The sequence below is a fragment of the Solanum pennellii genome, chromosome 8 (assembly GCF_001406875.1).
Source record: "Solanum pennellii chromosome 8, SPENNV200".
Taxonomy (NCBI): domain Eukaryota; kingdom Viridiplantae; phylum Streptophyta; class Magnoliopsida; order Solanales; family Solanaceae; genus Solanum; species Solanum pennellii.
The window spans coordinates 47558088-47579281 of record NC_028644.1 but is presented as its reverse complement, the minus strand read 5'-3'; the positions used below and the strand labels follow the sequence as shown (position 1 = coordinate 47579281).

At 37.1% G+C, this 21194-nt stretch overlaps 1 protein-coding gene and 1 long non-coding RNA gene across 2 annotated transcripts; one reads left to right on the top strand and one right to left on the bottom strand.

Annotated features, from left to right (window-relative positions):
* Positions 1-14396: 14396 nt before the first annotated feature.
* LOC114078466 lies at positions 14397-16418 on the bottom strand. Its single transcript, XR_003580146.1, has 2 exons — positions 15598-16418; positions 14397-14765 (listed from the first exon to the last, which is right to left on the bottom strand). It is a non-coding gene; the product is annotated as an uncharacterized LOC114078466 (long non-coding RNA).
* Positions 16419-16426: 8 nt separating this feature from the next.
* LOC114078429 (aspartic and glutamic acid-rich protein-like) lies at positions 16427-19597 on the top strand. Its single transcript, XM_027919291.1, has 3 exons — positions 16427-16560; positions 17402-17521; positions 19303-19597. Exons 1-3 carry the CDS (start codon positions 16427-16429, stop codon positions 19595-19597), a joined length of 549 nt encoding a protein of 182 aa, XP_027775092.1.
* The last annotated feature ends 1597 nt before the right edge of the window (positions 19598-21194 follow it).

Sequence of the window (21194 nt, the reverse complement as noted above, 5' to 3'; positions counted from 1 at the left end):
GAACTCCGGATTCCATGTCATGCTATCATGGTCTATTTCGTTTATTGCCTATTCTCATAATATGGGATACCTAATAGCATTAGATAAGTCCTATGAAGTTCAGGTGGTGGTATGAGACGCTATCTAGACATTGCACTATAGGCTTTGAAGGTGTTAGTTAGAGTTCGTAGGTCTTGTCCAAGACCATTACTTGAATGTCCTTTATGTGATGTATAAGTCTTAAATGAACTAATGGAAATAATGAATTAAGTTAAGAAAGTATGTTAAATGAATAAGTACCTATCTAGAGTAGTCAAGGGTTGTCTTGTTAACGCGTGAAGGGGGCATAGGAATTGTCACTTCGTATCTTACCTAGATGAGTCTTAAGAATGACTCTAGTTAGGGAAAATGATTGAATATGTATACAAGATCTAAAATTAGGTAGTCCTAAAGATTACTTAGGTAATCTTGAAGAGGTCAATTATGGACGTAATCTTCTTGATTTACTTAAGTTTGTCTTTTGATAGTTTTTGGAAGGAGAATGTCATATTATCTAAATGTTGTTGTGTTAAGTGAGAATGATTCTATCCTAGGTAGTCTATAGAATCTCTTAAGTATGTGTGAAATGGATTATATGGGCGATTGCTTCACAACTCACTCAAGTGAGACTTAGACTCACCGTTAGTAGAGGAAATCTCGTGTTCATATGTTTTATGTTTTGTATGTATGTATGTGTCACATTATAAGTAAGTCTTGAGGGTCATTTAGGCATGCTTAGGGAGGTTGTATGGGAGGTCTCTCTTTGTGTTGCTTAAGTGAGTCTTAGGGTAGTTTTTAATGGGATAATCACATGATAGGAAGTGTTAGAAGGGAAGGTAAAATATTTCTCTAATACAGTGAAGCAATTCACTGTACAGTGAATATGGCTTACTGTAAAGTGGGCTAAAAATGTGAATAATTTCTTAAATGTTATATTATGCGTTTATAAGTTGATAGTTGATGTACCGTGGTTTCACGGCACTTTTAGCGCTTTTTCCTTAAGTTTAGTATGTGTCCAAAAGCCTTTTTGTATTGATTTTTATGTAAGTTTCTCCTTATTTGCAGGAAATCTGTCCAAAGATGAACGCGGAAGTTTTTGAACGAGAAATGCAGAAAAGACCACCTACGGAGCTTATGACGGTCCATCGAGTCTGTGACGGTCCGTAGGTGGCATCGTCGTGAGGAGAGAAGCTGCTGAAGGATTATGGGGAAGTCTGACTTAGTGTGGGATTACGGAAGTCCATGACGGACTGTCATAGCCACGACGGTCCATCCTGCTGGTTCGTCGTAACGATCAGAGAGTAGTCCCAATACCCAAATTCCAAGAAGTTAAAATATTATGGAACGGAGACCCTCGACGGACCGTCGTGCTTGGAACGGTCCGTCATACCTGTTCGTTGAGGGTAATGAAGAAAGCACCAGAAGAATTTGTGAAGTATGGGACGACAAAGGCCATGACGGCCCGTCGTGACCACTACGGTCCGTCACGAGGTCCGTCGACTCAGACGCGTTTGTACCGATTTTCAGTAATTACAATCCTTCTTTTATTAGGTTTTTGTTTTTATTATAAATAGTTTGAAAAACGTCATTTTTGGGGTTAGACTTTTTGTTAGACGGTTAGACTTTTCGATAATCTTTAGTTTTGTTGTTCAAGTATTGAAGGATTAATTTCAGTAATTCATACACTTTTTCTGGAATTGATTGTTGGTGCTTTTGTTGAGTAATCAAGTGAATTTCTGCATTTTATTCTTTCTCATTAAAGTAAGTGCATGAATTCTTATATTAAATATATGAATAGTGTGATTATGACCATGGGTAACTAAACTCCATAACCAGGATTGTGGGAACCATGAGTGAATAATGAGGTAAAATCTAAGTAAAATAGCAATTCTAGAATGGTGTCTTGCATGTATTGATAATTCTTTCGTTTAGAAGTCTTTTTAACGGATGTCCAACGTTAGAACTCGCCTTAATGCTACTTGCCGGACCAAGGAGGTAGATAATAGGAAAAGAATTATCAACATAGATTTAGTGTACACTATCTAATAGGCTAGAGTCGGTTGGTACGAGGTAATAACTTAGTCAACTATCGAATACAATGCCTAATATGAGGTAAAGGTAAGGGTTAGTATATCAACACACGTAGCCAGACCATGGTGCGGAGTGAAATTTTCTATATGCCAGACCAAGGATTTAGAGATACATAACTTATCACTTTACATGCAAGATACTAGGAAAGAATTGTTATAGTTAGAATTATCAAGTTAGGAACCTGTGGGGAACAGTTAAGCCCTAGTTACTTTTATTAATTGATTAAGCTACGAAATTTGAATCTGTTAGTTGGTTACTTTAATTTAGTTAATTATTTTCATTAATTTAGAGTTAAAAACCCCTTTTTATGTTTTTTGTTTTCTAAGGAAATAGTTGACTAAATAATAGTAATAATAGAATAAGATTAAGTCTGAACTATTTTCCTCGTGGGATCGACCCCAACCTCATTAGTTGGGTTCTTTACTTGACATGACTGCTTAACTTCTTATTTGAGAAGTAAGTTTGAGCGTATCAAATTTTGGTGCCGCTGCCAGGGAAAGTAGCTTTTAGATTAACTTAAACTTATTACTAAAGTTTAGTCAATATTTTCTTATTTTTACTTTTCTATTGTTTTTGATTCTTGCAGAACTAACTTCCTTGTATGCTAAATACACGGAGAGGAAGAGAACCCTTGTTTCCCTACGACCGCAAATTAGAGCGTACACTACACAATATGAATCGAAACTTGGGTATTAATGGTGATGATCCAAACCAGAACATCCCAGCTCCAGTTGATGCTCATGGTCAGTTATTACCCGATGATCGTGGTAAAAATAAACAAAAGGGACAAAATCCCGCTCCACGTCCTCAAGAATACTACATAGGTTATGATAATATTGCAGACTCTGATGGGCCACTTGTCTTGCCACCTCTACCACAAGGCCACACCTTTGTGGTAACTAGTAGTCTTTTCTTTTTAAAAATTTCGCTCCAATTTGCTAGGTACTAGAGTTATAATGCATATTGACCATTTAGCATTGAGATATTTGATGTCAAAGAAGGATGCGAAACCGAGGTTGTTTCTTTGGGTATTACTGCTACAAGAATTTGACTTTGAGGTGAGGGATAGAAAAGGGACCAAAAATCAAGTTGCCGATAACTTGTCCCGTCTATAAGATAAAGCTATGAGAGCGTTAGGGGATAAGACTGATATTGATGATACTTTCCCTGATGAGCATGTATTGGCTGCCTCACAAGACTTGATTCCATGGTTCGCAGATTTGTCGAACTATCTGGCTAGCAATATTTTTCCATTGGACTTATCCTTTCATCAAAGAAAAAAGTTCATGTACGATGTGAAGTAGTTCTTTTGGGATGAACAATACTTATATAGTAGCTGTGCCGATGGGCTTATTTGACATTGTGTGCCAGAAGTTGAGATGTTGAGTGTTTTAGAGGCATGCCATTCCTCACCTGTTGGTGGACATCGTAGTGGTATCCGAACCGCTCATAAGATATTACAATGTGGTTACTATTGTCCAACTATTCATCAAGATGCTCATAAGTTTTGCAAAGCATGTGATAGATGCCAAAAAGATGGCGGCATTTCAAGAAAGCAAGAGCTCCCTCTAAACCTCATTCTTCTGATTGAGTTATTTGATGTTTAAGGTATTGACTTTATGGGACCTTTTGTGAGTTCTCATGGAATGAAATATATTTTATTAGCGGTTGATTATGTATCTAAATGGGTAGAAGCTATCGCCCTCGCAAACAATGAAGGGAAGAGTGTCACTACGTTCTTGAAAAAGAATATATTCTCTCGATTGGGTACCCCAAGGGCAATTATTAGTGATGGGGGGTCACACTTTTGCAACAAATTGTTCAAGGGATTATTGGAGAAATATGGGGTTCGCCATAATGTGGTCACTCCTTACCATCCTCAAACTAATGGGCAAGTTGAAGTGTCAAATAGGGAGATCAAACGGATATTGTCAAGAACAGTGAACGCTAGTAGAACGGATTGGTCAAGGAGGCTTGATGATGCTCTTTGGGCCTACCGGACAGCGTGTAAGACTCCCATAGGTATGTCCCCATACCAACTTGTATATGGGAAAACTTGTAATCTTCCGGTTGAATTAGAGCATAAAGCCATGTGGGCTATGAAGAAGTTTAAAATAGATTGGAACGAAGGTGCCGAACAACGGTTAACTGGGTTGAATGAACTCGATGAATTTCGCCTGAAAGCTTATGAAAGCTCAGCCCTCTACAAAGAAAAGATGAAGAAGTACCATGACCTAAAAATTGAAAAACGAGAGTTTATAGTTAGGGAGGTGGTGATTTTATACAATTCTAGGTTGCGCTTGTTTCCGGGCAAGCTCAAGTCCAAATGGACTGGCCCTTACTTGATTACCCAACTATTCCCTCATGGAGCAGTTGAGTTGGAAACCAAGGAGGGTGTGCGGTTTAAGGTGAATGGACAACGAATAAAAATCTATTTCGCGCATGCTGCATCAACGAATGAATTGATCGAGGCATACCATCTTGATGAAGTCTAAGTAATCAAGTGTCTTCAGTCGTGCCGCGATGTTAAATCAGGCGCTGGTTGGGAGGCAACCCAATGCGTGGCACATCACCTGGAAATTCTGCAGAAAATCACTCTGCAATATGCATTGACGGATACATCGATGGACCGTCACGTCTGCGACGGACCATCACATGAATCAGTCGTGCGAGGTACATTTTTCAGTTATTTTTAAAATTAGGGCATCCGCGACGGAACCCATGATGGAGGGTCGCATACGCGACGAACCGTCGTCGGGGACTCGTTGCGTCATTAACCAGCAACCCTACCCGACCCGGTTGGGGAATTTTAAAAGTTTCAACCTTTTAAACTCCCCACCCCTTCATTTAAACCGTTTCTTTCCCTCTTTCTCCCATTTCCTCCCTTTCCAACTTCCTGCTTTTTTCATTCTCTTCTCTATAAATTGATCCACATCACTTCCCCAAATACTCAAATCCCAAAATCTCCTTTCTACTTGTCGGAGTCTGCTGCTGTGTTTCTACTCTTGATAGCTGAGTGCCTCACTTGGTTGTTTTTCTCCTCTTCTTTGGTATGTGTCTCTGATCTCTACCCATTTACACTGCATTTTTGTTTTTCAATTACTACTGGCCTATTTCTTTTTGGTGGGTATTTGCTCTTTGATCCAATTTTGTCTTACCTAGGTTGAGAGTCCCTCAAATTGCCTTCTTAAAACTCATGAAATTGGTGTTTTAGCATTGCTAGTTTGCTAGGTATTTGGGTTAGAAACATGTAGGTTAATATCAAGTTTTCCGTTTAAGTCACAAGGGATGATTCTGGCATCCTCAGTTTTGTCACTGAATGACAAAACGAAACCCCGACGATGGACCGTCGTACCCACGATGGACCATCATAGGGTCTGTCCCAACACCCCACTATTCGTTTTCTCTAAGTGTACACCAACGGACATATGCGATGGACCTTCGTGGGAACGACGATCCATCCTGCACAACCGTTATGGTTGTCACAGACCCTATTCCTAAGGATCTCCAACTTTTTCTAATTGTCCTCTGACGGACATCTACGACGGTCCGTCCTACACAATCGTCATGGTTGTCAGAGACCCTTGTCCTAAGGGTCTCCATTTTTTCTAAGTGTCCACCAACAGACAGATACGACGGACCGTCGTACCCTCGATGGTCCGTCCTGCACAACCGTCATGACGGCCAGAGACCCCTCTCTTAAGGGTCTCGATACTTTTTCTAAGTGTCCTCTAATGGAAATTTATGACGGACCTTCGTTACCCACGACGGTCCGTCCTTCACAATCGTCATGGTTTTCAGAGACCCTTGTCCTAAGGGTCTCCATTTTTTTTAAAGTGTCCACTCACAAACATATACAACGGACCGTCGTACCCTCGATGGTCCGTCCTGCACAACCGTCATGATAGTCAGAGACCCCTCTCCTAAGGGTCTCCTTACTTTTTCTAAGTGTCCTCTGACGGACATCTACGACGGACTGTCATACCCACGACGGTCCGTCCTGCACAACCGTCATGTCTGTCAGAGACCCTATTCCTAAGGATCTCCGACTTTCTCTAACTGTTCTATGACGGACATCTACGACGGACCGTCGTACCCACGACAGTCCGTCCTGCACAACCGTCATGGTTGTCAGAGACCCTTGTCTTAAGGGCCTCCATTTTTTTTCTAAGTGTCCACTAACGGACATATACGACGGACTATCGTACCCTCGATGGTCCGTCCTACACAACTTTCATGACTGTCAGAGACCCCTCTCGTAAGGGTCTCTATACTTTTTCTAAGTGTCCTCTGACGGACATCTACGACAGACCGTCGTACCCACGACGGTCTGTCCTGCACAAGCGTCATGGTTGTCAGAGATGCTTGTCCAAAGGGTCTCCATATTTTTTCTAACTGTCCACTAACGGACATATACGACGGACCATCGTACCCTCGACAGACCATCGTACCCTCGACAGACCATCGTACCTTCGACGGTCCGTCCTGCACATCCGTCATGACGTTCAGAGACCCCTCTCCTAAGGGTCTCCATACTTTTTCTAAGTGCCCCACGACGGACATCGACGATGGACCATCATTATCACGACGGTCCGTCCTGCTTATCCGTCATAACTGTCAGAGACTTTCCTTCTAAGAGTCTCCAAATAAATATTGTTGAAGTAAGACATGACGGACCCCATGACGGTCCGTCATACTTACGACGGGCCGTCACCTGGTCCATCGTGTTTCACTGCTATTACAGAGATGTCATTACAACTTTGCTCTTATGTGTATTTTGTCTCGTTTTTGCTTGTCTTGTTTGCTCCTTCTACTACTAAAATGATTCCTTACAGTTACTATCTCTAATGGCACCGAAACAAGATCGAGTTTATGCACGTGGGCGTTCAAAGTCTTTCGCCCTGTCTGCCTGACTGGTTATAGGCTCTGATGATGAGCATAATCCCGAGTACGTTCCCCCAGGCACTGCCACTCCAGCACGAGATGCACGTACAACCAGATCTACGCCCTAAAAGGTGGCGTCTGGCGTAGTCACTGCCTCCCAGTCTTATGAGGAGCGCACACTGACCGGCACACCTTCTGGGTCAGTTACACAAGAAGAAGGAGAATCTTGTTCCTTAGGAGTTTTGTGGTCGGAGGAAGCCTCTGGGTCTGCAGACGTCTCTACAACCGCCACGGCTACACAATCTGACTCGTCTGATGAGGGTGACAGTCCTGATTCCACTCCAGGACACCCGAGTGGAGTTCCCGCCCCGGTTGCTGACCAGCCCAACCGGTGGTGTGTCGACGGGCAATACCAAGTGTATTCAGACGCCAAGTTTCTAAATGATAAAGGCATCATGACACGGACCCTAACACTGGATAGGAGGGTGCATACAAGATGTCTCCACACCATGCTTGATAACCACACTCTCTTCACCAGACACCGGCTAGAGTGGACGACTCGTTCTTTGGGCTGCTACAGTAAGGAGTTGGTCCGAGAGTTTTACGCCTCTTATGTGGCTACTCTCTGATCACAAATCGATATGCCCCACTTGAGCACGTCAGAGTGTGCGGCATACAACTCGACATCTCCCTACCAGCCACCACCGGTATCTGTACAGCGAGGAAGTTGATACCACCTAGACACCTCTCACCGTCGAGTTCGACTACCGGTAACGAATTGTTAAAGATGGCCAATTCTTGCGTGAGCCATCGCTGAGAGAGACCACCAAGAGGTGGATGTCCCACCACTTATCTATTGATGGAGAGGCTGCCGACTGGGTAATGGAGCCGAAGGGAACCATCATTAAGGCTAACTTGACCTTCACGGTTAAGTTTCTATGGTTGATTTTCCCCACTGCTCCCCCCCCACGGCTGTAGATGATATAGTTACATGGGATCGTGCAGTTCTGATGGCAGCGATGATGGTCGGGTTTGAGGTTGAGTTCGCTTGGCTTCTTCAGGCGGTCATGCACGAGACGGCTTTCAAGGTCACCACTACTTACCCTTTTCCGTGCATGATATTTTTATTATGCAGGTCCGCAGGTGTGCCCATCTGGCACATTGATGAACTCAAGACTCCGCAGGGAAATGTTGATATTGGCCTCATCAGGGATGAGGCCAATGAGTTGGCTCCACGCAGAGGCCCCCGTATAGAGGTGCCTCCACTTGGTGAGAATCTTTCTGATACTGTAGCGCACGCTCGAACGGCTACTCAGGATACTTCAGCAACCACTGACACTACCCCGGTCGAGTCTATCCTGGGTAGTAGCACTGCCCCAAGATCCTCTCGCTCAGCCCCTTCCCCCGCTCTGGTCCCGCTTGCTAGGTTCCAGAAACTAGAGGCTTAGATGGCCACACTTCTGCATCACATCCAGCCTTGGATGCAGAGGTCTATTGCTGAAGCAGAGGAGCGCTTGGAGTGTAAGATGGCACAACACATAGAGAGGAAGATCGCGGAGGTTCATCAGCGCTTAGACGCTTTTTAGTTGCGGGTGCTAGCCCATTTTAAAACCCTCCTACGTGTAAAAAAAAACTCTATAATCACTTTCAAGCAAAAAATACATCCTCCAAACTCTCCATATTCATACAAAATTCAAATCATTTCAAATAAAAAAAGACCTAAGATTAACTGTTTTTCTTGATCTCACCTCCAAAGAACCCCCCCCCCCATGTCCCTTTTTTAAACTGTTTTTTTTTCCATCATTTCAAAGCACATCCATTTTCAAAAAAAATCTTCCAAAATTCAGTCGTTTAATTTCTCTCTATTTTTATTGTCCTTGTGAAATTTCAATGGGAAAAAATATTGCAGAGAAATTCATTTCACCTAATTATCCAACATTAAAATCCGATGAGATTGAGAGAAAATATATCAATATTTCATTGATAAATTTTGAAGTTGAAGAGCAACAAAAACGAGAAAAGGATTTCGATTTGTTTGAGAGGTCACTAGATCGGATCAAATCTGCTCAAACAATTATCAATAGTGTTGATTCAAATTCAATTTGCTATATTGTTTCTTCTGATAGTAGTGGGTATTTGTATTTCTGACGGGGACAAGTATTCTCCTTTAAAAGGTGAGTCTAAATCTTTAATTGGGCCCATTTGCTCAACTCAAATAGAAAATTTGAAAAGATGGTTGCGGAAGAAAGTAATCCTAATGAGAATAAGCATTTTAAAATAACAGTATGATTCCAAATTGTATCTTCTTTTATGCTATAGAATTTTATAGTTTTATTTTTATGACAATAAATTATTACACCATGAGTTGTGTAGTGAAATCTAGTTGGCTAGCCACTTTAAAGCACTTCCAAATTTTACAAATTATACTTTTAGTTATGGGATATAAACCGGTAAACTACATAGAAAAATAGCACAAGATAACCACTTTTAAGCTTATTTCAAGTGATACAATTCACTATGAAATAGAATTGGCTAACCACTTTTAAATTCTTTTAAGTCATATAATTACAATTTTAGCTTATTTATATGAAATCTTAATCATATAGTAATATAGTTTGGGATAATCATTTTAACCTCTTTCAACTAATACCTTTTACGATTGAACCTATTTTAATGAAATGCTAATGGATAACTAGGTAGTAAAATAAATACGGTAGGGCTAATCACTCTTTTAGCACGTTAATGGACAAAATGTCACTCTTACGATGAAAGTTTCAAGTTTAAAAATATCCACTTTTCAACATAAGGCTAACAAATATTAAGTTTACTTTGCAATGTCATACATTACTAAAAAAGACATCTACTTTCATAAGGTTAGCCGTACAGACTACCTTGTAATATTAGATTGTGTATTTTGTTTTTATTTTAGAAAATTCATACATACATTCATATCATAACTCTACTACCTGTCAAAAGCATCTATAATCACTCTCAAGCAATAAAAGATATCCTCTCGAACTCTCAGTACACCATTTTAGGTCTACGGCCACACTAAATCTGGAAAACACTTATAAAGTATTGCCTATCATACTTTTTGGAACACTTTTAAAGTGTAGCCAAAGATTTTGACTTTTAGCTACACTAATATTAGCAACACTTCTAAAGTGTACTCTTTAATGGGATAACCTACACTTTATAAGTGTTGTTATAGTTGGCAACAACTATTTACATAAATGGCCACACTTTTAAAGTGTGTTATTTTTATAATTGTTAATACAACACATTAAAAATGTGGCCTTAGTGTTTTCCCCAAAATTTTACATTCCCTCCAACATTTTAACATTAAAATTTGATTTCCCTCCCATTTTTATTTGGCCAAAAAAATAAAACAATAAAGAAACACTAAAAAGAATAAAACATTTAAAAAATAAAAAAGACAACATTCCTAAAACTTCAACTGAAGCTATCACTTTCAGCTGAAGAACACGTTTTCATCCAGAACTGAAGAACCCATTTGCAAGAACTGAAGAAGAGGATAGAAGAACGGTGGAAATCGATTTTCATCACATTTCTGTCAAACACCAGCTGAAAAACACCATTTTTAGCTGAAGAATCGAAGAGTATGCGAATTCTCAGAAGACGAACTGAAGAAGACAATTTTCCCCTCAAAGCTTCGTTGTTCAAGATTGGAGAGCTGAAGAAGACAATTTACTTAAAAGATTCTTGGGTAAACTGTTGTTCCATCAGATTCCTTTTGAAAATTGAAAGAAAATGCTTCACAAATCAACTTTCCTCATGTCTTAATGTTTTAGGGTTGTTGGAATGGAGTATATCAGGTAAGAGATTTTATCTTCAAAAGTCTAAATTATAGATCTATGATTTTGATATTGTTGTGTGTCAGTCAAAAATTAAAGTTAGGGTTTTTATGACTTGTGTTGTTTATATGAATTTTTTTGATTTGGGGAGTTTAGCTTGTAGTTGTATTACGTATAAATGGGCAGATTATCTTTGACAGACTAATTTTTTTCTCTTGAATGTTGAATGTAGAAGCTGAAGCTAAGTCAAAAGTATCTGAAAGAACTGAGTTGTAGCTAAGTCTTCTTTCTTCGAAGAACTGAAGTGTTGAAGCTGGGTATACCTATGATATTTTGTCCCTAATATAGATTTCGTCAAGTGTAAGTAGCTACTCTACAAGAATTTCAAAAGGTTTTAATGTATGTTTTAATGTCACTGTTATTTTGGTCTTTTTTAATCTTCCTGAGTTCATGGTTGTGCTCGTCTTAAGCTTGGTTTGTTCCTTTGTTAACCACATTGATTATGTCTTGTAGCTATTTGCTGGTAAAAATTTTCTTTTTTTGACTACATGTCTTGAAGTGTCTAGAAGTCATTTTGTTGTTTGTCTAGTGCATTTTTCAAGTATAGATCAGAAACATTAGTTCAATATTGCTTAGTTGTTTTGGGATCACCTCGTAGTATTAATTTGTTAAACTTGCTTTGTAGTTTGAGTTGAACTATATAGAAAACAAATCATATGCATTAGCGATAGGAGATATAGGATAGATTTTTCAAGTCTAGAATGGGTGGAGAGGGAGCAATAACTTGTGAGAGTCTTTTCTGCTAACTGTTACTAGCAATAACAGAATAGAAGTAGAATATGTATTTTTGTAATATGGACAACCTGTTAAGTTTTGGATATTGTTGAAAGTGAGGCTTGCTTCATCTAAGTTGTATAAGAATTAGGAGAAGTCAGTGCAAACAAAATGGAAAGAAAGTTTTGTATGATACTAAAGTCTGTCCTATTTGATGAGTTAGGTGCACCTGATGAGAAAATAGCTTGTAAATTTCCAATTTCATTACATGTCAAGTTCTTCCACATAAAATAGAAGTAAATAGAACTGTAAAGACAATCTATGGTCAAGAGATTTTTTCCTCATTAACTTTATGTTTCTCCTACCTACCGACTTCAATGGTTCTGTCATGCTTCACAAAGTGGGCTTTGTTTTGAGCTTCAGGGGGAAGAGACCTTCTTTTATTTATAGGATGTTTAACTATCAAAGTTTGATTTTGTTTGAAATTATTGGATCTTGAGATTTTGACCAAGTTCTGTCTTTTTCAAAAGATGAATACTTTAAGTATGGAGTTATTATATGTGTACTAGGCGATGACCATATAATTTTGGTTTCTATTGGTGTCATGGTTATATCTTTGTGTTATCTTATATATGCTTATGTTATATGATTATTTGTACTTTTTATGTGGTTTTTTAGACTATAATATAATTATTTCAATAAGATTAGTTAGGTTGCCAGTGCGCATTGTGGTTTGAAGACTTGATTTTACTTTTGATAACAGACTTTAACTTTTTTATTGCTTAACTTCTCATCTCAGAGAAGATTAGAATAGTTTGAGACCATTTTGTTGGTGGCTATAATTTTAAGAATTGTTGTGTGGATTGTTCTAGTCTGTGTTTCTTTCCCACTGTACATGTCAGATATGCTCATAGGAGTCTGTGTTTCTTCCCACTTTAGACAGATATGCCCATAAGACACATCTGCATAGACATATTTTTTTGTGAAGTAAGAAAGATGTCATTCACAAAGCATCAAGCAGATGCACATATTACAAAAGAAATATTTTTTTGTGTCAAGCAAACAGTTGACAACAGTGATGATAAATTCTAGGTGAGAATCGACACTAAGTGCAGGAGATATATTAACCCAACCAAAAAGAGTAATCACACATCCTACTTTAATGGTAATCCAACGGAAACAAATTTTTCTGTTTCAAGCAAGGGTATTTTAGAATAATCCAACAGAAACAAATAAATTTAGGTGGCAACTTAGTTATCCAGATTAATTTCTATGGACATTGATCAGTTAAGGTCTTTTTAGAGCTTTGTTGAAGGTAGCATGCTTTAAGTGAGTAGGATCCACCCCTGCTATGTCTCCAGATAAGTTTGACCCTGCATCGACTGTTGATTGCACTAGTCTGAATGGTAGCTATAAGGCTAAAATCCTCTTCCAACTGCCAGTCATTAATATTTCTCCTTAGGATCAGTTTCCACATATTTTCTTCCCTGTACTGCAACATGGTTGAGTCTTGATAAGATGTAATCTGGATAATGTTCGGAAAAACATTCATTAAAGGAGTGTTTCCTAGCCAAATATCTTTCTAAAACTGACTATGTTCCTTGTTTCTCACCAAATTCACGATACTTCTGATGTACTAATTACCTACTGATAAGATAAAATATATGTATATAATCAAATTAATCATAAGATAATCACAAATTTATATGTTTGATTGAAATCACACATGTGGTTCGAAACCATCATTGAGAAGATTGTTTGATGATTTGACATCTCTGTGTTTAACGTGCCTTCGACATTCAATTTGTTTGAAATTCAGAGCTTCTGCGATTCCAACGGCTATTCTGAATCTTTTTTCTCTTGTTACTATTGATTTGCAGTAAGCTTACCATGTATGTTTTCTTTGAATTTTATTTATTTACTTTCTTTCTTAATTGTGTCTATCCTACTAAAAAATTTTTATTTTTTCCTAAGAAGTATCATCAACATTTTAAAACATTTGTGGAGGATTCAAGGATTGATTTGGCATAGCAAAAGTTTCATGACTAGGTAAGAAACTTTTATCATCTTATAACAGATGACTCTGATAACTTACTTGTGACTCTTAAAGCTTACTAGTTTCTGACAACGTGCGTTGCATGTTTATTTTTTACTACTTTTAAATAATATAAAATTGTGCTATCAAATAGAAAATGTTTGAATCAACAACACTAATTTTACCAATTATATTTCATGTATCAACAAAAATAAATAAAAAGGTATGCGCATTTGGCATCGAATCATCTATATTTTAATTAAGAATTAACTTAAGGAAATGCAAACGTAATCTACGTTTTTATTAATATGATACAATTTAACCTTTAAATTAACTAATTAAATGGTTTTATATCATATCATTTGTGAAGTATTTAATGATTGTTACTCAATGATTAAATATTTATATCTTCTTCTAGGAATTCACATATCCCATCCAAGGATTGGATGATTTACCAAGGTATAGCAAAGAGTATATTGATGGCGTTGAATCATTTCTAGATTTTGCTTACTCGTATGGAGATTCTCAAGAAGAGGAAATTCAGTGTCCATGTGTAAAATGTTGTAATATTCGTTGGACTTGAAGGAATGTAGTGTATGATCATCTTATATGCTATGGATTCGTTAAAGGCTATACTAGATGGATAAATCACGGGGAATGGGATATCAAGTTGAATGCTGACGATGATATGGATTTCTCGCATGATGATATTGATGGGTTGTTGAATGATCAATTTGGAGATGTTGCATAGGCTGAAGGAGTGTATGATGGTCCAAATGAAGATGCCAAGAAATTCTATAACTTGGTTGAAGAGGCAAACCAAGAATTATATCCTTATTGTACTGGATTCTCTACATTATCATTCACACTTTGTTTATATTTATTGAAGTGTTAGCATGGATGGAGCAATGAATCATTCACTTCTCTATTAGAGTTATTATAAGAGGCGATGCCTGAGTGTAAAATTCCTCCGTCCTACAATAAAACGAAGTCTATGGTTATGAATCTCGGTCTTGATTATGAGAAAATTGATGCATGTCCCAATGGTTGCATGTTGTTCAGGAATGATCATAAGGATGATGAATTTTGTCATACTTGTGGAGCTTTACGATATGTCAAATCTCTTGAGGTTGATAGTGAGCTTGAGCCTTCAAAAAAACAACATCGAGTTTCATCAAAGACTTTGAGACACATTCCATTAACTCCTAGACTTAAAAGATTATTTATGTGCTCAAAGACGGAAGATTTTTTGAGGTGGCATAACGAGGAGCATACTAAAGATGGAAAGTTAAGGAATCATTCTAATGGTCTAGCATGCAAAGATTTTGATAGGTTCCATCCAGATTTCGCACTAGATTATCGCAATGTGAGGGTTGGGCTTTTCAAGTGATGGGTTCTATCCATTTTGAACCATGAGTATATCACATAGCACATGGCCAGTTATGTTAATGATGTATAATCTACCCCCTTGGATGTGCATGGAATCTGAATATTCTATACTTTCTTTACTTATACCTGGGCCACGATCACCTGGAAATGACATTGACATTTACTTACAACCATTCATAGATGAGCTAAAATTACTGTGGGATTCTGGGGCTGAAACATTTGATGCTTCAAGAAATCAAACTTTTCCAATGCGTGCAGCTCTTATGTGGACAATCAATGACTTCCCTGCATATGCTATGTTATGTGGTTGGAGTACAAAGGGAAAGTTTGCTTGCCCTCGTTGTAATTATCAATATCTTAAAAATAGTCGGACAATGTGTTATATGGTTCATCGTGTTTTTCTACCGATGGATCACCCATGGAGATCTAACAAAAGATCTTTAATGAAAAAACTGAATTTAGGCCTCCTCCACCTTTCTTAAAGGGAACAGATATTCTTAAAAGCTTGAAAGATTTTGAAATTGGGTTTGGAAAGAAGAGAAAAAGATTAAATGATGGCCAATGGAAAAAATGTCAATCTTTTTTAATTACCTTAATGGCAGCACAACTTGTTACGCCACAACCTTGATGTAATGTACATACAGAAGAACATAGTTGATGGATACTTGGAACTCTTTTGGATATTTCTGGCAAAACAAAGGATCATGCAAAAGCCCGGTATGATTTGAAAGACATGGGAATCAGGAAGAACCTTCATTTAAAAGATACAGAAGACAATAAAAGAACAAAGTTTTCAAAAGCATGCTTCTCAATGTAAAATGGAGAGAAATCAATTTTTTTTGGAGTTTTAAGGACAGCCAAGCTTCCTGACGGTAGTGCCTCCAATATATCTAGGTGTGTGCATATGGATGAAAGAAAAGTGTCCAATTATAAAACCCATGATGCTAATTTCGTGTTACATTACTTTCTTCCAATACCAATGAAAAGCATTCTTCCAGATCATGTGGCTATTCCTTTGATTCGTCTTAGTTCCTTCTTCTGTCGTTTGTGTATAAAAGAAATCACATTGGAGGAACTGGATTGCTTAGAAGTTGAGATGATATAAACAATAAATCAGTTAGAGCGAATTATTCCTCCTTCATTTTTTGATATAATGATCCATTTGCCTATTTATTTGGCGAATGAAGTAAGATTAGGAGGTCCTGCTCAAAATCGATGGATGTATTCCACTGAGAGAGAAATGGGTACATTCAAATCATACATCCGCAATAGATGTTATCCAAAAGGTTGCATAGCAGAGACACGAGTGGGAATAGATTGTATGAATTTGTTCTCCAAATATATGCATAGGGGTGTGCATACCAGATTAAACAGAAGAGACCGAAATAATGATGAATGTGAACCAACTGATGCAGAAATTATGGGTTTGTTTCCTAACAGAGGAGTTCGTTTAGGAGCAAAGAAAAGTGATCCATTCATTTTAGATAACAAGACATTAAGCAAGGCACATGCATACTTATTGGAAAATTGTGACGAGATTCAAGAATATATTAGGTACATTTATTTGAATATAGTATTATTTTTGTCTAACTAATTTTTAACTTATTTTATATGTTATTTTAACAAAAAAAAAATACATGTGTTGTATAGAGAGCATGAGTAAGAGGTTAATAATCAGCCACGAAGATCTAAATGGAGTAAAGCTAAGAATCATTGTCAAAACTTCTCTCAATGGTTTGAAACTCTCGCTTTCCAAGAGGATGTACCTGATTTGATAAAAATCAATTGTCTAGAGGACCAAATTCGTTTGGAAAAAGATATTATGCGTATCTCATCAATGGATATAGATTCAAGTATAGGCAGCATGATGCAAGGCGTAAAACACAAAATAGTGGTGTTACTCTAGTTGCCTCAACTACAAGCTTTGCAAGCTAAAAGGATAAAAATCTGATTGCTGCATATCTGACTTATTATGGTAGAATAGTTGATATTGTTGGGTTGGGATACTATGGTAACTTTAAGGTTGTTCTACTTAAGTGTAATTGGTATGAGGTTGAAAATGATACTTATGGCCTTACTTATGTCTATTTTAACAAGAGATGCTCTCAAGAAGAGCCATTTGTGCTTTGATCTCAAGTACACCAGTGCTTTTATGTGCAAGATCCATATGATCAAGATAGACATTAAGTTATGAAGACTGTTTCGAGAGACTTATTTAACATGGGTGATCAAGTTGAATCTAATCTCCCACAATGTTATGAAAAAGATCCATCTAAACATTTGATGCGACCATCTATACCATAAGATAATGGTGAGGTTCTCTTAACAAGAGGTGATGTACCAGAAAAAATTATTGATGTGCCTTTGGAGGAATTCACTGCTCAACAACTTGAAGTCGAGGAAGAGAGTTTGAAGATGAATCTGCTGATGAGTTTGAAGATGAGTCTGAAAATGACTATGAAGATGAGTCTGAAGATGAGACTAAAGATGAGCTTGAAGATGAGTCGGAAGAAGAGTTTTAAGATGACGCACCATCAGTTTCCTTATTTTTGTAATGACCATATAGTGCTCACTTTCTGTTTTTGTTATTTAACTGTTTTTTTTTTGTTAGAAACATATTAAGATATTTAATTTGTGAAATTGAAGATTAGATCAATACAATGGTTAAGTATTCTTTTGGCTCTTTTCATGCGTCCGATTGTTGAACAACCTGCAATTCTAGCTTAGAATTGTTTATTGACACAAATATATATGACTAAAGGTTAGTAAACTCTGAAGTATTTGTGGTACAATTATCAAATTGCTTTCTGATTTGTATATATGAATTGTGATTGTTATATAAATACTTATATAATTACTTATTTTTTCAGGTTTTAAAGATTAGAGGCAGCATAGAAAACTCTCCAGCATTGTTGGTACAGTTTTTGAAGTTAGTCATCTCTAAAGGTTTTTACCACTCTTCTCTGCTCCTTCATATTTTTCAATTCCCAATTGAAGTTTCCATTTTATTTGAAGGTGTACTACCCCCTTTGGATGTATGAGTTTAGGAAGATAAAGAACCCAGTACTCCAACTGTGAGGATCTTTGTGAGTATTCTTCTCTCTTCCAACCTTGTGGTGGTGTTTGATTTCTATTTCCTTGGTTTTCATTATTTTAAGACGAAAAGGAGGTGAACTGCTCCCAAATTTTATTCTCATGGTCTCTTAGTTCGACACTCATTAATACTGTGAATCCGTTTACTTTGGTCTTATGTTTTGTTGGTGCTTGTATCCCTTTTTGTTCATTCTCATAACTTAGATTAGCTTGTTCATGCTTTGCTCCCAAAATAGCTTGTTCATGGTTTGTTCATTTGCTAAGCACAATGGTTCTGTCTTGTATGTGATTGCTGGAACAATTTTCTTGTTTTTGACTATATGTCTTGAAGTGCCAAGAAGTCATTTCGTTGTTTCTCTAGTACATTTTTAAGTATATATTAGTAATTTTAGTTCAATATTCTCATACTGAGCTAAATTGAGCTTTCAAACTTTGAAGATGATCATTACAAGCTCAGCCCTGTACTCTGAATAGGCAGCAAACTTTTTATCAACAAATAAATGCCGAGAGCTTTACTTATTCTGTTATTTACCTTTTATCTGCTTGTATGATGTGAACTTTTCAAATGTTACTATTGGAAGTTGAATGTCATTGCAAATTCACCAAAATTTAATATTTGAAGTGCTTTACTTCTTTTTTGGGGCGTGGCTTGACAGTAGCCGTCTCTTATTCTTTCATAGACAGATTTCTAGCATGATCTTATCAAATATACTTTCCCAAGTTTAAGGCCTCCAACCAGACACTATTAAAGCTTAGCCCTGTTCTCTAAATCAGGCAGACACTATTTAAAGTTTGATTACATATTTGAGTCTGTTTTCTAAAATTAATCTTGGAGTAGTAAGAAGTAAAAACTTACTTTTTGTTTCCCATGTCATTTCTTTGCATTCTGCATTTTTGTAACTGAAATAGTGAGCTGCTACTTTGTTGGAAGTCACTCATATACTTTGCGCTTCTACATGAAGTAGATGGCCGGTGTGGTTTCTGATACACAAATAATAAGAACATTGGTGTGGATTTCCTTTGCTCGCTCCATCAATATTACACTTAATCCAACCCATTTCAAGTGATTTCCAGTTCACTACATCTAAATATAGAGTAGGAATATGTGACTGTAGTATGGCCATAATTCCTTCCCACTAATAAGCAACCTTCGTAATCCAAGGAAACTTTATTCTTATTATCTGATTAATTATTATTGTGTAGGTTAAATTACTGTTGGAGAACAACGAAGCAATCAACATCACAAAAGAAAAAGGGTTCTAATCCAAACAAAGCTCAAAGTCCATTGAAGAATCTAGCTATTGATATGCAATACCGATTAAGTGCTGAATTAGCCAATAAATTGAAGATTAAAAGAGAACAACATGCAAATGAACACAATGATAGAGCTAAGAAACAGCAGACACCAATACCACATAAAATAAAGAATTCTGAGGAGGTTAGAACCTCACATATGACTGCAGGGAAAGGGCAAACTAAACAGAGGTCGTCTGAATAGTCCATTGAAGAGAAAGGAATTAAACTTCCTATGAATGACTCTAGGTTCCAAACATCATTCATGAAAGGTGTTGCTGCTTCAGTACATGTGAATGGGAAAACACTAGGTAATGGAGAGGCACAACACGATATTAAGGATCTACTGAACTTCAAACAGGTGAAGGGGAAGTTGGTTCGACCATTCACCAATATTGGTCAGTCTCTTGATAAACAACCAATACAGAATGAACATGATATTCTTCATCTAAAAAATTGCAAGCAGGTAAAGAGGAAGCCAGTCATACCAGCTAGTACTCTTGATCAGTTTCTAAAAAATCAAGGGATACGCACAGATGATGAAACAAAATGTGATAACCACACAACAGCTGATGTGCATACTCCTATTAATAATTAACACAACAAAGGATTGGATGATATTATGGATCAAGAAGAACTTGGTGGACATGAATGTGATGTCCAAGAGGAAATTAACATTGATTGTAGTGCAAAAGGTATGTCTTAAACCTTGTAAGATTTAGTACTCGTTATAAAAGAAATATCTAATTTCCTGTCTGTTACATCAATCTAGAAATATCAAAGCCGAAAAAAGTTCGATGACAAACGACATGTAAGGATATTCACGCAATAAATTTGGAAGAAAGAAAGGAAGTGACATTTGATAAAGGACAAGCAGTGGGACCAACTGATAAGATAGTTTCACAATTAAGCAACTTTATAGGAACAATTGCAAGGAATCCTAGATTCATCACCTCTATGTACATTAGTTGGCATGTGGTGCCAAAGGATACTAAAAAGCGCATGTGAGAATATATCAACGTAAGAACAATCACTCTTGATATTGCATATTTTTATTTTTTTACTTACTGAAGCTAAATATATTTTATTTTGGATAGTCCGAATTTCTAATTCCAGTAGAACGAAAGAAGTGGGTGATGACTGGTCTTCGTAATGCTTGGAGGCGACACAAACAAAAAATTAAAAAGAAATTTTTTGACAAAAACAGTACCTTTGAGGATATGCTAGAAAAGCGTCCTGATGGCATTCAAGAAAATCAATTCCGCTAGCTGATCGAGTATTGGTTACACACAACTATTCAAGTAAGGCTAAAAAATTGCATTTCTACTCGTCGACATATTTTGCATCATATATATATTTTTTATCAATTAAATTATCTCTTTTTTTTATAATAGGCCATATGCGAGATGAATTTCAAAACATTTTTTTTATCAATTAAATTATCTCTTTTTTTATAATAGGCCACATGCTAGATGAATTCTCAAAACAGGAAAAAAAAAGTGGAGGCATCGAACGGGACCTATTAATTTTGCAATTGTACGCGTGGCATTGGTAATACTTAGATAATATTTCTTCAAAACTCTGAATTTCATTTTTTTTGTAATTTATTAGAACAATATGATTTTTAAAAAATTTCTTTTGATATAATTTGAGGCGTGCAGCCAAAGACAACAATGAAGAACCATCAAAGCCTGAAATGTTAATAGCAACTCGTACCAAGACGGGAAAGGAAATCCAGGCAGATACCCAAGTTGCAATAGTAAGTTTTTTAAAGAGGATTAGTATTGAATTTGATTCAGACT

What these genes read in the sequence shown, in the direction of transcription:
- LOC114078429 (XM_027919291.1), top strand. Translation starts at nt 16,427, where the DNA reads ATGGGTTTGTTTCCTAACAGAGGAGTTCGTTTAGGAGCAAAGAAAAGT. An exon ending in GAGATTCAAGAATATATTAG is followed by an intron (nt 16,561 to 17,401) that starts GTACATTTATTT and finishes AACAACTTGAAG; the next exon opens with TCGAGGAAGAGAGTTTGAAG. An exon ending in GAAGATGAGTCGGAAGAAGA is followed by an intron (nt 17,522 to 19,302) that starts GTTTTAAGATGA and finishes ATTATTGTGTAG; the next exon opens with GTTAAATTACTGTTGGAGAA.